The sequence below is a fragment of the Uloborus diversus genome, chromosome 3, assembly GCF_026930045.1.
Source record: "Uloborus diversus isolate 005 chromosome 3, Udiv.v.3.1, whole genome shotgun sequence".
Taxonomy (NCBI): domain Eukaryota; kingdom Metazoa; phylum Arthropoda; class Arachnida; order Araneae; family Uloboridae; genus Uloborus; species Uloborus diversus.
The window spans coordinates 159,645,403-159,659,325 of NC_072733.1; the positions used below are offsets into that span (position 1 = coordinate 159,645,403).

Here is a 13,923-nt window from a genome sequence, read left to right on the forward strand (position 1 = left end):
AAACTATTGAACCCCCATTGATACTCTATCCTCACGATTTGCAGCATAATCAGAATCTGAAAAACCTCTAATTCTAATACTGTTAATAGCACTTAAATTAAATTTATAGTTACAGGTGTATTTCAAATAGCCTAATAATCTTAAAAGAAAATCCCAATGTTTCTTACCGGGATTAGCCTGGAATTGTGAAAATATATTAACTGCATATGAAATGTCAGGACGAGTTTTTCCGGCAATGTATGCCAAGCACCCTAGCAAATTCCGGTACGGGAGTTTCTCCATCTCTTTGATTTCGTACTCGGTCTTAGGACAATCATCCTTGGACAAAACCGTACCTCTTGAAATTGGAAGGGTAGATATAGGCACATTATACTCAGAAAAAAGGTTTAAAATTTTGGAAATATAAGAAATCTGGTGAATGAAAATTTTACCATCATTCTCAATAAATTCAATTCCCAACAATTTTCTTGTTTTCCCCAGTTCTTTAATATCATATACAGTTTTAATTTCATCAATTACATTTTTAACTAAATTTTTATTCTTGGCAAAAATCAAAATATCATCCACATATATTAACAGGAAAATTTCACTGTTCCTCATGTAAACACAATTACATCCTATTATTCTTTTAAATTGGAATCGCTGGAGAACACCATCAATTTCATGAAACCAATTTCTCCCGGACTGGTGTAGTCCATATAAGGATTTCTTAAGTTTACATACATAGTTAGGATGAATTTTACTTATAAAACCTTCTGGCTGCCTCATTAAATATTTTCTTCCAGGTCAGCATATAAATATGCATTCTTTATATCAATTTGAAAATGACACCATTTTAATAAAGATACAAAAATTGTGAAAAATAGTCTTACTAAAGAAAATTCCACCACTGGGCTGAAGACCTCAGAATAGGACTCGCCAGGGATCTGGCGATTTCCGCCTGCAACAAGTCTTGCCTTATATCTTACAATCTCATCACGATCATTTTTCTTCAAATCATACACCCACCGGTTTCCCAGAATGGGCTGATTCTTAGGTGGAGGTACAAGTTCCCACACACCTCTCTGTTTGATGACTTCTAGTTCATCTTCCATAGCAAGTCTCCAGTTCCTCAGCTCAGGGGTGGATAAACATTGTTTATAGGAATTGGGAATTAATACCTCAACCAAACTAGCCTCAGGGACTTCTTCCTCACTTTCATCAGAAGTAACAATTTCTTCCTGGGGTTGATCCCCATTAGAAACTTCCCCACTTACAGGATTTTTGGAAGAAAAGTCAAAAAATTTGGGGTCATATTCTATTTTGTGGTCATCACAATATTTTAGTACTTCCTTTGGGGATCTCAATCGAACTTTCTTATTCCCCGCAATTGTGTAATAATAGATATCTTTTTTCTTCCCCGTTTTTCTCTTCTTCACTTCCCTAATCCATTTAACCTTATTACAAGGAGTTCCCTGAGTACTTTCCTTAACTCTTTGATCCAACTCAATTTCACTTAAAGGTTTGATAAAATTAAAATTTCTTTCTGATTTGGATCTATTTAACGATTCCCCCCATTTGACATTCTCATTAAAGTTAACATTCATGGTTTCCCACCATTATCCCCTTTTTAGCTCTCATATCTACTTTCCTTAATTTAGACTTCGGCAATCCTATGTAGGCTAAACAGCCAAATACTTTTAAATGTCTAACAGAAGGCTTATTCCCACAAAAAAGCTCAAAAGGGGTTTTCTTTTCATTTCCGACTACAGTCCTGTTTCTTACGTAATTAAAGCACATAGCTGCTTCTGCCCAAAATTCCTCTCCTAGCCCGGAATCTCTTAACATTGCTCTAACACCATTCATAATCGTGAGATTATACCTCTCTACAACGCCATTTTGCTGAGGCGTATAAGTGTTAGTCCTCTCAATTTTTATCCCCTGGCTAGTGAGATAACTTTCAAATTTATCATTAACGAATTCTCTCCCGTTGTCGGAACGAACAGCTTTAATTTTCCTATCAAGAAACCTCTCATTTCTTTTCTGAAAATTCAAAAAAACATTGAATGCCTCGTCTTTACTCTTTAAGAAAAATACGAAAGATTTGCGAGAAAAATCATCAAACAATAAATGTATCTTTTCCCCCCTAAGGATTCAGTCTGAAAAGGACCGGCCAGATCCATGTGAATTAGATCAAGAGGAACTTGTGACCGACACTCAGGAACAGACCTAAAAGAGCATTTTCTCTTTTTACCCAATTTACAAGGTTCACATTCAAATCTGGGCCCCCTTTTAATTTCAAGACCTTGGGTGGCTCCTAACTTACTTGTTAAATTAATAGTGTCCATATTTGTATGAGCAAAACGTTTATGCCACAGCTCCATATCTACATTCACAGCATTGGCTCTTTCAAAGTGATTCTTAATAGTAGGGGTATCAACATAATTGGTATTTTCACAATTTGCATAAAAACTTGGTTTAACATAATAAAGTTTATTAATTAAGACTGCAGTAAACAATTTAACATTTTCTTTATTAAAGACACAAATTTTACCCGGATACCACCTTATTTTAAAACCTTGTCGATCAATACATGATCCGGAAAGTAAATTGCGGCGCAATGTTGGAGCATAGAATACATTATTTAAAGTTATTGTTATCAGCTTCCTATCTGACTCTATTTTGAAAATTACCCTACCTATTCCTTCTACTTTACTTTTAATATTACCAACTGCCACCTCCATTTGGGTATTTTGAACAGGCTTTAATTCTGTGAACAAACTTTTGTCCCGGCAAAAATGTGCCGTACTTCCTGAATCAAAAAGCCAGGAATTTTCACATTTTGGAATAGTAGAGTTAGCCGAGATTTCGTCAGATTCTTCCACTGAACAAAACATGCCAGCAGCTTGAGCGTCTGATTTATTTATTATTTACATTTTTATTTTGATTATCTTTATTCCTGCTCCAACACCGCGAGGCAATATGACCCTTTTTCTTACAATAATCACAAATTTTGTTTTTAAAAAAAGGTTTACTCCTTTCATTTGCCACTCCGTGTCTGTTGGGTTTAGAAAAAACATTCATTGCCGAATTTGTTGTATCAGGTTCTTTAGTCAAATATTTGATTCTACCCTCCTCGGCTAATAACTCATCTTTTACTTTTGAGAAGGTAAACATACTTTCGTCCCACCGGTAAATAGCCTGGACAATACTTTCAAAGTTGGAGGGCAGATACCGAATCAATTGAAAAGTCCGAATCTTTTCTTCCATGACATAACCATTATCAACAAGTTGTTTATGGATTCCCCCCAACCTGGCAGCGAATAACCTAATTGATTCGTTTTCATTTAGTTTACATGAAAAGCAGGACTCCCACAATGTCGCCATCCTGGCCAGAGATGGGGATTCAAAATTACCTTTCAGTGTATTCCAAGCTTCGCTTGGGTCTTCTATATCATCTATCAGTTTTTTTACGTCACCTTCTAAGTTTAAATAAATTATTGCCAAAGCTTGACCACATTTCTTCCGGTCAAGTGCAGGAATGTTTTCCCCCTCTAATTTCTTTTGGGTTACTTCCCATAAGTCTCTTTCAATAAGGACCATCTTAATATCTCTGGACCAGGTGGCCCAATTATGGGATCCCAACTTTTCTATATTTATATAATCTTTATCCATTATCAAAAAATATTTTATTTCCCACGGGCAGACCAAACCACGCACTCTGCTACCACTTGTTGGGTAATGTGTCTTTACCTTAAGTTCATGGAACTAAATAAAAGGTTTACAGAACCCCAACATCAAAAGGCCGTGCAGTCTGCTAGTAAGAAATAAAACATACTCAAAGTAATTTTAAATAAATAACATTTATTAAAATATCACAGTATACAACAAGAAAAATTTGTTAAATACCAAAATTAATTTAGATTGTAAACCCCCCCTCCCCAATTATCACAGAAATTTCAAAGTTAAATTGTTAAATAAACACTTTTAGAAAAAACGCGAAACATTTTAGAAAAATTGTAAACTGTCACCTTCCTGCGCTAAATGCGCATGTTTACATTGCTGAAGAATTCTTGACAAAGCGTAATCGAATTTGTAGATTCATCAAACTGTTCCATCATTCACCGGCCGATAGGCTTGCTTAGTTCTAGAAGAACCTTTTCATATACCGGAACACCAACTTGTGCACACACTGGAATCTCACCGGAACATTCTGGAACTATAGTTGGAACATCTAGGAAATCCAATCATGAAGGTCACTCTGAAGGACATCGATGATTTCAAACTGATGACAGTTCCATACCACCATAGGAGCACCGGTAAGTCAATCCAGGTATAGGCCAAGTTTAAGTATTAGGCCTAGTTGCAATGAGCTACATCTTTTGATAATCTCCCGCGAACATCTTCAGCAATGGTGACATTTTCCCTCCACAAAAAGGAGTAATTTAGAACATTTGTAAACAACAATTAACACTGAATAAAACTTATCTCAAGCCCTGCTTGAATTCAAAAACGTTGCATCAACAACGGCTCGAGCACGCCGCAACTTCCATCAACAACCTAGCACGGTTGCCAAACCTTCAAAGACCAATCCCTGATTGGTCAACAAAAATGGTAAGATGCCAATGGGGAGTAAACACAAACAATAAAGTGAGCCCTGAAAATATTTCGATCAATCTATTTATACGTTCTATGACCGCGATACGTCATCCCATGACACACCCTACTTTGCATTGGAGATATACATCTCAACTATTCCTGATTGAGTGATTTAGCAATCTTTCTATTCGTTTTTTCGGCTCAAAGTAGCCAAAAACATCTCAACCATCGGGTGTTACGTCATAGGATGATTCCGATGTTGCACGATCATGCCCGAATCAATTTCAGTTATCCGCCGCTGGGACACAGGACGCGGAGTGGCAAAAACATATCGGAGGTAAGTTTCAAAAAAATACTTTAACATTTGTAATTAAATTAAAAGCGCTCCAAGATACTGAATAAAGGCTTTTAAGCCCAACAATATCAAAGATAGTTGGCATTAGTATGGCAACTGTGAACTTCATTACAAAACAATATAGAGACACAGGATCCATATTTCCAAAGCTGAGAGGGAAATGTAGCCGAAAATGGAAATTAGCACCAAGAAAGGATTCTTTTCTACTTATGCAAAGTAAAAAAGACCCTCCAAAGACTAGCACAGCATTTAATAGAGATTCAAAAGAGAATGGAATAAATATTAGCTCATCTACTGTTCAGAAGCGCCTTTTTGCAGCCGGTAGGCCAATGAAGAAACAGCTTCTGACCCAACGAATGAAGAAAAAGCGCTTCTTGTGGGAGTTAAAATATATGAGTTGAATATTGGAAGGAAGTACTATTTAGCGACGAAAGAAATTTCACTGTCCTAGGCCAAAGGACTCAACGCATGCAGAGATTTGCAGGCGAAAGAACAAGAACCAATTTGTAAAACACCGTCAAAAGAATGTTTTGGGGTTGTTTCGGTTAAGATGGGGTCGGTTCTTTGCAGCCTGTTTAGGGTATGATGCCTTCTGAGCAATACAGTACCATCTTGAAAAAAAAAAAGGTTTTACCAGAGTTGAAAAAACGAGATCCAAATGGAACGGGGATTTTCCAGCAGGATTTAAACCGTTTCCATTCTTCTAAAATCAAGAAATTTCATGTCTAAGAACCAAATTGAGACATTGGAGTGGCCTGGAAACTTTCCTGATATCAAGCCAATTGAAAATCTTTGGGGTGCATGCAAAATTCGTCCATTGCATACGGACTGTTCAATTTCTGAGAAGCCAATAACTGCTTTAATTCATGTTTGGGACAAGAACCCAAGTATTATAAATGATTATTAAAAAATGGTGGGGGGGGGGAGGGATTCCATGCCGAATCGTATCCAAATGTTAGTAAAATGTCCTGGACATCATATTATGCACTAAAAACTCTTGATTTTACATAAATTTAAGTAAAATATCATTTCTTCTTAGTTTTCTCAATTTTCCCAGTTGGTTTCAATTAATTTGCACAAGGGTGTATCCATAGTTAAAACCAAATGCCCTATAATGTATTTTAACAAAAAATTAATACAATTACTTATCAACTGCGTTAATTTAATGGAAAATTAGAACTGGAAATAAAAGCAAATTTAATCTACATTGTGTTTAATTACTGATAAAATTGTTTGCTCTGAATTCAATTTAATTAATTACTTATAGTTATGGAATAAATTATCAATCAATACCAGGTCCTCCAAGCAATCATTGCATCTAAGGTTAGAGTTTGAGTAATATTAAGCTTCCTAAATTCAAACCAGAAGAGCTTACAATAGGGTGCCGATCAGACAATGTTGATTGCATCCTGAAATACAGTGTAAAAACATTGGTAATGAATCAATCATTTGGTAACGATATAAGAAGTCAGAAGTTATCTTTGTTTAATCTGAAGAGCATGAAAATCAATATGTACTAAATGACTGTCATCAAAGAAAATTATGAAAAAAGGAAGGTAAAAAAAAAGAGCTTTGAAAAAGCTTTAACCAAAATGGTGGGCCCTTCAAATTTTTTTTCTTAATATCGGAATATTGAAGTAGTCTGGAAGGAGCATTCAAACCCTGATTATACTGATACTATTACAGAATCTACACATAGTTGAAAAATGTAGCGGATTTAAAAAAATTAACTTTGAATTTTATTAGAATTGATCTAACAAACATGAAATAAAATACATAAAAGTACTTTTTTCTTACTTGATTCTCCTTTCGCAGCAAGGTCTAGAGCTGTGGTGAGATCCCACATCTGTTGAAATAATAAAAACGAATAAATATGTATTTAACATGATGAAAATACGTCAATCAGATGATTCACAATACAGTGATAGAAAATTATGTTTGACATTTGGATGCTTCACTTGCCAAATTGATTAACTCCATAAAACAAAAAATCAAGAAAAGTGATGAAGAAGATAGCGTTTTGCATAAAAGTGAATGGGCCCTTGTGTTACATTTTCTGCCATTGCAGGATCAGAAATATACTGAACCAAAAGTTTATTATAAATTCACATTCTAAGCAATGATTAAGCACTGTTAAAGCACAAATGAGGATTTTTTTAAAAAGTGGAGTTAATCGATTTGGCAACTGAGGCGTCCATTTGCTACTTGGAAGTTTTAGACAGCATTTCTCCCTCAGGTCGGGAGGTTTTAGTCCCCTTTCAGTGATTATAAAAAAAAATTATTTATTAAAATAGGATTTTTTCAATCTGAAAGGTCTCTTCTCTTTAAACATGCAGATAATTGAAAAGTAGCAGCAACAGCTTTTTCAAGACAAAGAAAACAATTTAGCAAGTTCCGACATTGGAAAAAAAAGTTTTTCCAAAAAAAGAAAAAGAAAAAAAAAAAAAAAAAAAACCTCTTACATGAAGTATAAAACTTTCAGCCTTTATTACTTAGGATTTATTTACCTCATACCTTCAGCTTTCTAAAATATATATGGTGGCACAAGATGCATTTTATTGGTTCTTTCTAACTGTGAAAACTAAAATGATGCCTTTTTAACTATGAAAACTGTAATGTTGCTTATGCACAAAATTCTTTCAACCATTTTTTTTAATATATCAAAAAAAACTTTTTGTGAAAAATAAATGAAACATGTTTATACACGAATTAATACAATGAAAACACCCACACTTAAATACGATACAGGAAAATGAGTAGTTTCAAACCTTTACTCTGGCAAGACCCAAGTGTCCTCATTTAGAGGAAAATGTGGCTCTTAAGCATCAGGGGTAGAAGAGATCAACTAGTAATATATACGACATTTTTTTCAAAACATATAGGACACAGAATACGAATAATCTTGCTATGGAAAAATAAATACAAAGCATATATTATCTAATTACTCTTGCACTTATTATTAACCATGCTTTTAATAAATATTGCATACAGTTAAAAATTTCAAATAAAAACTAAACCTTACATTTAAATTGAGTTTCCTGTTGTTGAAACAATACTTTTTGAAAAAACTGTTTACTTGTAGACGGAAAATATTTCTGCACAAAATTTAAACAAAGTGATATCTATTGATATTCAATACAACTACTTACACTTACTGATTATTTAAATTTCTGAATAGTTTTTGTCTAATACTTTTTCTTCATTTCATTGTTTGCATATTTTAATATTTTTATCACCTGAATCAATAAAAGTTTGTAAAGCTTCTGTTTTTTACATACACTTACATTTGAAGAAGGTCATTTTACATTCTTTAATCGCCTACATGAATCATAGACTAAACAGAATCAACTTTTCAATTTTCTTTATTTTATCTTTTTTTGAAGGTAAAGGAGCTTTTCCTTCTGCCAATCATTTTTTAGGGTCTTTCTCATTTCTTTCCACTGTTTTTACTCCCTTTTACAAAAAAGGAAGTATTGTATACGCAAAAAAATTTTCACTCAAAAATCGGCCTTAATTTCCATTTTTTTCAACCTCGAATGAATGTTGATATTTTTTTTCGACCCGACCACACGTTGATATATGCCTAGGAACGTACAGACACCAGAAATATCCATTTTGAGGACCCCCGAGTTAATTACAACAAATTTTCTCGCGACATCCGTATGTATGTGCATATGTGTGTATGTATCTCGCATAACTCAAAAACGGCATGTCCTAGAAAGTTGAAATTTGATACGTGGACTCCTAGTGGGGTCTAGTTGTCCACCTTTCTTTTTGGTTGCATTCGGATGTTTCTAAGGGGGCCTTTTGCCCCTTTTGAGGAGAAATCATTGATAATTTCGATGTAAACTCAAGTTGTGTTATAATTTGTCAGAGACTTGGGGATATATCGCCAGCATTTTGGTTGCCAAATTTTGTCGCCAGCTTGGCGACAAATTTGGAGATTTTTTTTAAAATTTGGTTTTAGTTTGGCTTTAGTGGTTTTAGTTGGTGATATTTAGAGAGTAAACAATTGAGTCACATTAAAATTGCCAATAATGGGGGAAATGACATTAAATTGGAGTGAAAGGAAGTCATGTGATGCACACATAAGCTTGTTTACCTTTTGTACTTTCCAGTATGGATCTTGATAAACAATCATTTTGTTGGTAATGCATGCATTAATTGTTTTCCCAATCACAGCTTCTTTATCACACTTAAAACGCATATAATAATATCAGTGCTTAAAAAGGCTCTTTCTTATGTCGGTTTCCTTTTGTTTACAGAAGAGAAAAAATGCTTCAACTAATACTACAATGCCATGTAAAAGAATCAAAATGGGTTTTACTACTAAAACTCCTAAGTATTTGTATTTAGAAAGCTTATCAATGTTTATCCTTGCAAAAACATTCTTCAATATGAATCAATTGCTTTCCAAGAAACATTGAAGCCCCATCCCTCAAAAACTTCATCATCATTTATATAAAGATGAAACTAATCTGCTAGTTTGTCCACAGAATTTTTCAACTCCAGGAATTTTAGAGGCAACGACTCCGACTTTGACTTCATAACCCGAAAATCAGTCTGATTTTGACTAATTTGAAGCGCAGGCAGAACTGTAGACTCGGAGGGAAAATTATCAGCTCCAACTCTTGGAATTTCAAACCCTTCAACTCCCAACTCTGACTCTTTTACCTTAAGATCAGCAAAAATACTATGCAGTCTAGGTTAGTATTTGGAGCAATACATTGTCAAGATACTTTTCAGAAGTTGATACAGCTTTGGAAGCAATTTAAAAAATAAGATAAAAATTGAAAAGCTTATTTTTCAAACTAAGAAATGAAATTTCACTAAGAGCAACAGTTGTTTCCGTTCGCACAAGGGCAAGAGCATGTATCAGGTGTGGCAGTGACCAATTTCAGCAGCTTTTGTAGATTTTGGAGATTGATTAAATGTGTTCATCGATGTTAGGGTAACTTTTTTAATATTGTTTTTTCCATTGTGAAAAGTACGGGAGAGTAATTTCTACTTATTGGTATCTCTTGTTGTGTTTTTCCACTTAGTAAACTGCTAAAACTATTTTCATATAAAACTATCATTTTGTTAAAGAAAGCAGCAAGCTTTTGTGAAACAAAAAATTTTAAACACAAAAGTGCAACTCTTGGCTGGTTTTCCTTTTTCAACGAATGCAGATTTCTACAGTTTCAAACAAAAGCCCTAATTTCTGCCCCGCACAAAGGGAGTGAAAAAACTTTTTTTAATTCTTATTAGTTTGTATGTGGAAAATGTGCCTTTTGTGAATAGTAACAATTCTGCAAAATCAAAACATTTTCTGACAATTTTTTGATCTTCCTTTGCCTCACTGAAAAATTGACATTTTGAGATTTTATGCCAAAATGCTACATTGAAAGACTTTGTAGGACACTGAACGCCATACAAGTATTTTTTTTCATTTCTTGTGCCAATGATTATTAAAATTAACACTGTTAAATACTTCATTTTATTTTCGATGGATGGAATCAGGGCTGTGGAGTCGGAGTCGGACTGATTTTGGAATAAAGGAGTCGGAGTCGTTGGAAAACATGCCGACTCCGACTCCGGGCTTCTTTTTTTCTTTCCTTTTCACTGACTCTCCTTGCATTTTTTAAAAATTGATTACCAATTGGTTCGATTACATGTATAAAAAGAAACTAATGAGAAAATAACTGCCATTATGGCAATCAGCTAGCTTGAATGCTTACCGAACTTTCTGTAGCCGTCCCCTAGTTTGCTTGCTTTTTAACTTAACTAATAGCAACTGTCAGCAAACGGTTTTGTTGAATAACATTTTCAAGTAATCACTTTCAAATAAAAATAGAAATATAGTGTTTTGTTCTATCTCAGTTTAAAATAGTAAAAGAAACGTAACAAATTAGTAAGTCGACGCCTGTAGCTAAGGTTGAAACGTTTAAGTGTGATCGGCAAATTCAAAGAAGTTCTGGCTCGAAAGCACGAATCCAAAAGATTCGATGAAATAATCTAATGTTTTTTTCTTTATTAAGCCTATTTCTGTAAGCTTGGTTCTCACTAAAAAGTATGTAACAAAATAAGTGTAAAAAATTTCTTGATTACAACACTCAAGAATTGCAGTTAATCTTAAAATCTTCATATTTAGGTTAATTTTAAAGCAGCCAATAAAATTTAAATTAAAAATTTAGCGAAGAAGAAATATAGGTATAGTAAAAGCTATTCGTACAAATTTGTATACCGCCGCGTTTTGTGTAAAATTAGCTCCTGACGCATATGTGCCATATTTTCGTTGAAATTTTATTGATGAAATATAATTTAAAATATATTCGTGAAAATTTTCAGAATTAAAGTATTTATATTTTTTATAAACTCTGAAATTAACTTTGGGTGTCATCTACTAGATGGATGTCTCCAGGGGCAAACCACTCCCTCTCAAGAACTTGGATTTAGAAAAAAAGTTTTTTTCTCTCAAATTACAACTTTCAAAAATTGAAAGCACACGATTTGATCAATATATATTTGTTAAACATTAAAGGGGGGCAAATTACAGATAATCATTTTCAAAATTTTTAAAAGGGATTTTTAAGTCATCTCACTTTTTAACTCGTAACTATTGGAAAGTTTGATTTTTAAATTGAATTTCTAACGTTGTATGACATCTTGGGTTTACAATAAAAAACAAAATGCTAAATTTTCATAAAAAGGAATTAATATTTCAATCTCTGTTAAGAGGTTTTCCCCCTTCCCTTGAATGGAGAGAGGGAGTTTAAAAAATACAATTAAAAAAATTAAAAAAAAATCCGGAGTCGGAGTCGGGCGTTTCAAAATCCAGGAGTCGGGGTCGGAGTCGGCCATTTTCCTTCCGACTCCGCAGCCCTGGATGGAATTAGTAGTTATCGGAAAAATTGAAGTTTATTATTCCATCTATTATTATTAGTTTTGCAGCAAGCATCCAGTGAGTGCAGGGGATATAAAGGTTAGTTTCTTTCTATAGATTTAATGGGTTATCATGTATGATTTTGCAGTCAGATTCTGTCTGAATTTAGCACGGCTTATCATATTAGTACTATTATCTTACAGTACGAAATCATAACGCGATTAGGATCAAATTATTTAAGCTGAAAATTAATTTCAGTTATCCGGTTTTCCGTAAGTGTGTTTTTCCCTGAGAGAGATTTTCTACCGTCTGCTGAAAAGTATCATTAAATACATATATTAGTTATTAAACACTAAACACTATATTTAATATATAAATAAATTTGGCGGCAGTTACAAGAGACAAAGTATTATGCGTAATATTTGGCGCTCCACAAAAACTTCCGGCCAATACTCTTTCAACTTAAACCGATGTTATGAAGTGGAAGAGATCTGGACAAAGGGCTTCGCTTCTAACGGTAAGACATGCCGTGCAACTGAAAAATTCAAATCATTCCACCACAAATACAATACAATCCTGAAGGTCTACAAAGGAAAAAAAAGATAATCTCACCACCAATGGAGACAAACTGACTTTCATAACAAAGCCAACAGCCTATTTGATAACAGCAAATGTAAGTTCAACATGATTTCAAATTGCAAATGCTTAAAAGAATACAAAGTTCCAGCAAAGGAATGCATTTATCTGCAAGATCAAAGAGGATCAAGAAAAATGGTAATCTGTAGAAAAGATGAGGAGAGACAGCGAAATTGCGAAGAAAAGTTAAACGAGGGGAAACCATTCTCAGTCGAGTAAATAAGCTAAGTATGTAACAGAGAAAAAAATCAACCCAATTTTGCAGACACTGACAGTCGAAGATGACTCTCACTCGTTGGACAGAGTGACAGATGATGCATACATACCTGATGAAAAAACAATTGAGACTAAGGCACAGAAAAATATGAAGCTTAAGAAAATGACAATCTGTCTACCTTCACTGGCTAAAGCTTGCGATTGGATTGGAGTCTTGGATAGATGGCTGCTATATTAGCAACATGAGTTCTGCATGATTTGAAAACACTTGTTAAATTCATCATTGGTATGTATGCCCCAACATGGTTTGCATTAAAAGTCCACTGGTCATGCAAAGATGGAGCTAGACATCTTCACCAAATGCTTATCGAGACACTATACCTTAGCCCTAAGCACAAAAAAATTGTTGACCCCGTCATTCATTGCAGTGCCTTTTTTGCTCATCCAGACAATATTCTCATGATGACGGATCATCGGTCACACGTACGTGAACTGGGCCTATGACGGGTTATGAAAGCCAGAGCTTCTACAAACTTCAGTGGACCAATACGGATATTTAAGTTTCCCGAAAAGCTTCAACGCTGTTGAATATTTCGACGTGATTGATTGGAATGAATGTCATATCTCATCACCTCTCATAATCAAAGATATGACAGACGCTGAGCTCGATTATCTTTTCACAACGATGGTGACTCCGAACATCATCTTCCAAAAATTTCCAAACCACACACAAGCTGTGAACAGACATGTAAAGCTGGTGACAGAGGTGGCAAAAGCGGTTTGTGATCAGAAAGCACGAGACAGCTTCGTCCGCGCACGCATCGCTTCACACATGCCCAAGTTTGAGACGAAACGTGAATTTTCTAAATTATTCGTGATATTTATTGTATTTAGCATTTTTTATATTTTACTGTGTTCAGTATTCTTGATATTTTATTGTGTTTAGTATTCTTGATATTTTATTATATTTAGTATTATATTTTGGATACTTTGTTGTGTTTAGAGGTGGCTAAACTGAAAAAGAGTTTGCCTGACGTAGAGTCAATTTTTTACATAATGTCACTAAATATTGCAAAATAAAAGGTAGCGAAGGGAGATCAAAATTTTTTTCAAATCTCTTGAAAATTTCACATTTTGTTTTGGCGATCAAATGGCACATTTTGACATAACGTGGGATTACAAGTGAAACCCACTAAGTCAAATATCATTAATTTTTGGATTTTTAGCTTTTCTTGATCACAGAAATCAGTTCTTTTGAATGGTTAAATGTATT

General features: G+C 34.2%; 1 protein-coding gene across 1 annotated transcript in view; it reads right to left on the reverse strand.

The window, feature by feature from the left end:
- LOC129219221 (BTB/POZ domain-containing protein KCTD3-like) overlaps positions 1-13,923 on the reverse strand; it is a 151,812-nt gene that overhangs the window by 14,854 nt on the left and 123,035 nt on the right. The window contains exon 17 of the mRNA XM_054853546.1: positions 6,731-6,779. Within this exon, the coding sequence (XP_054709521.1) occupies positions 6,731-6,779 (49 nt within the window). The remainder of the gene's footprint in view (positions 1-6,730; positions 6,780-13,923) is intronic.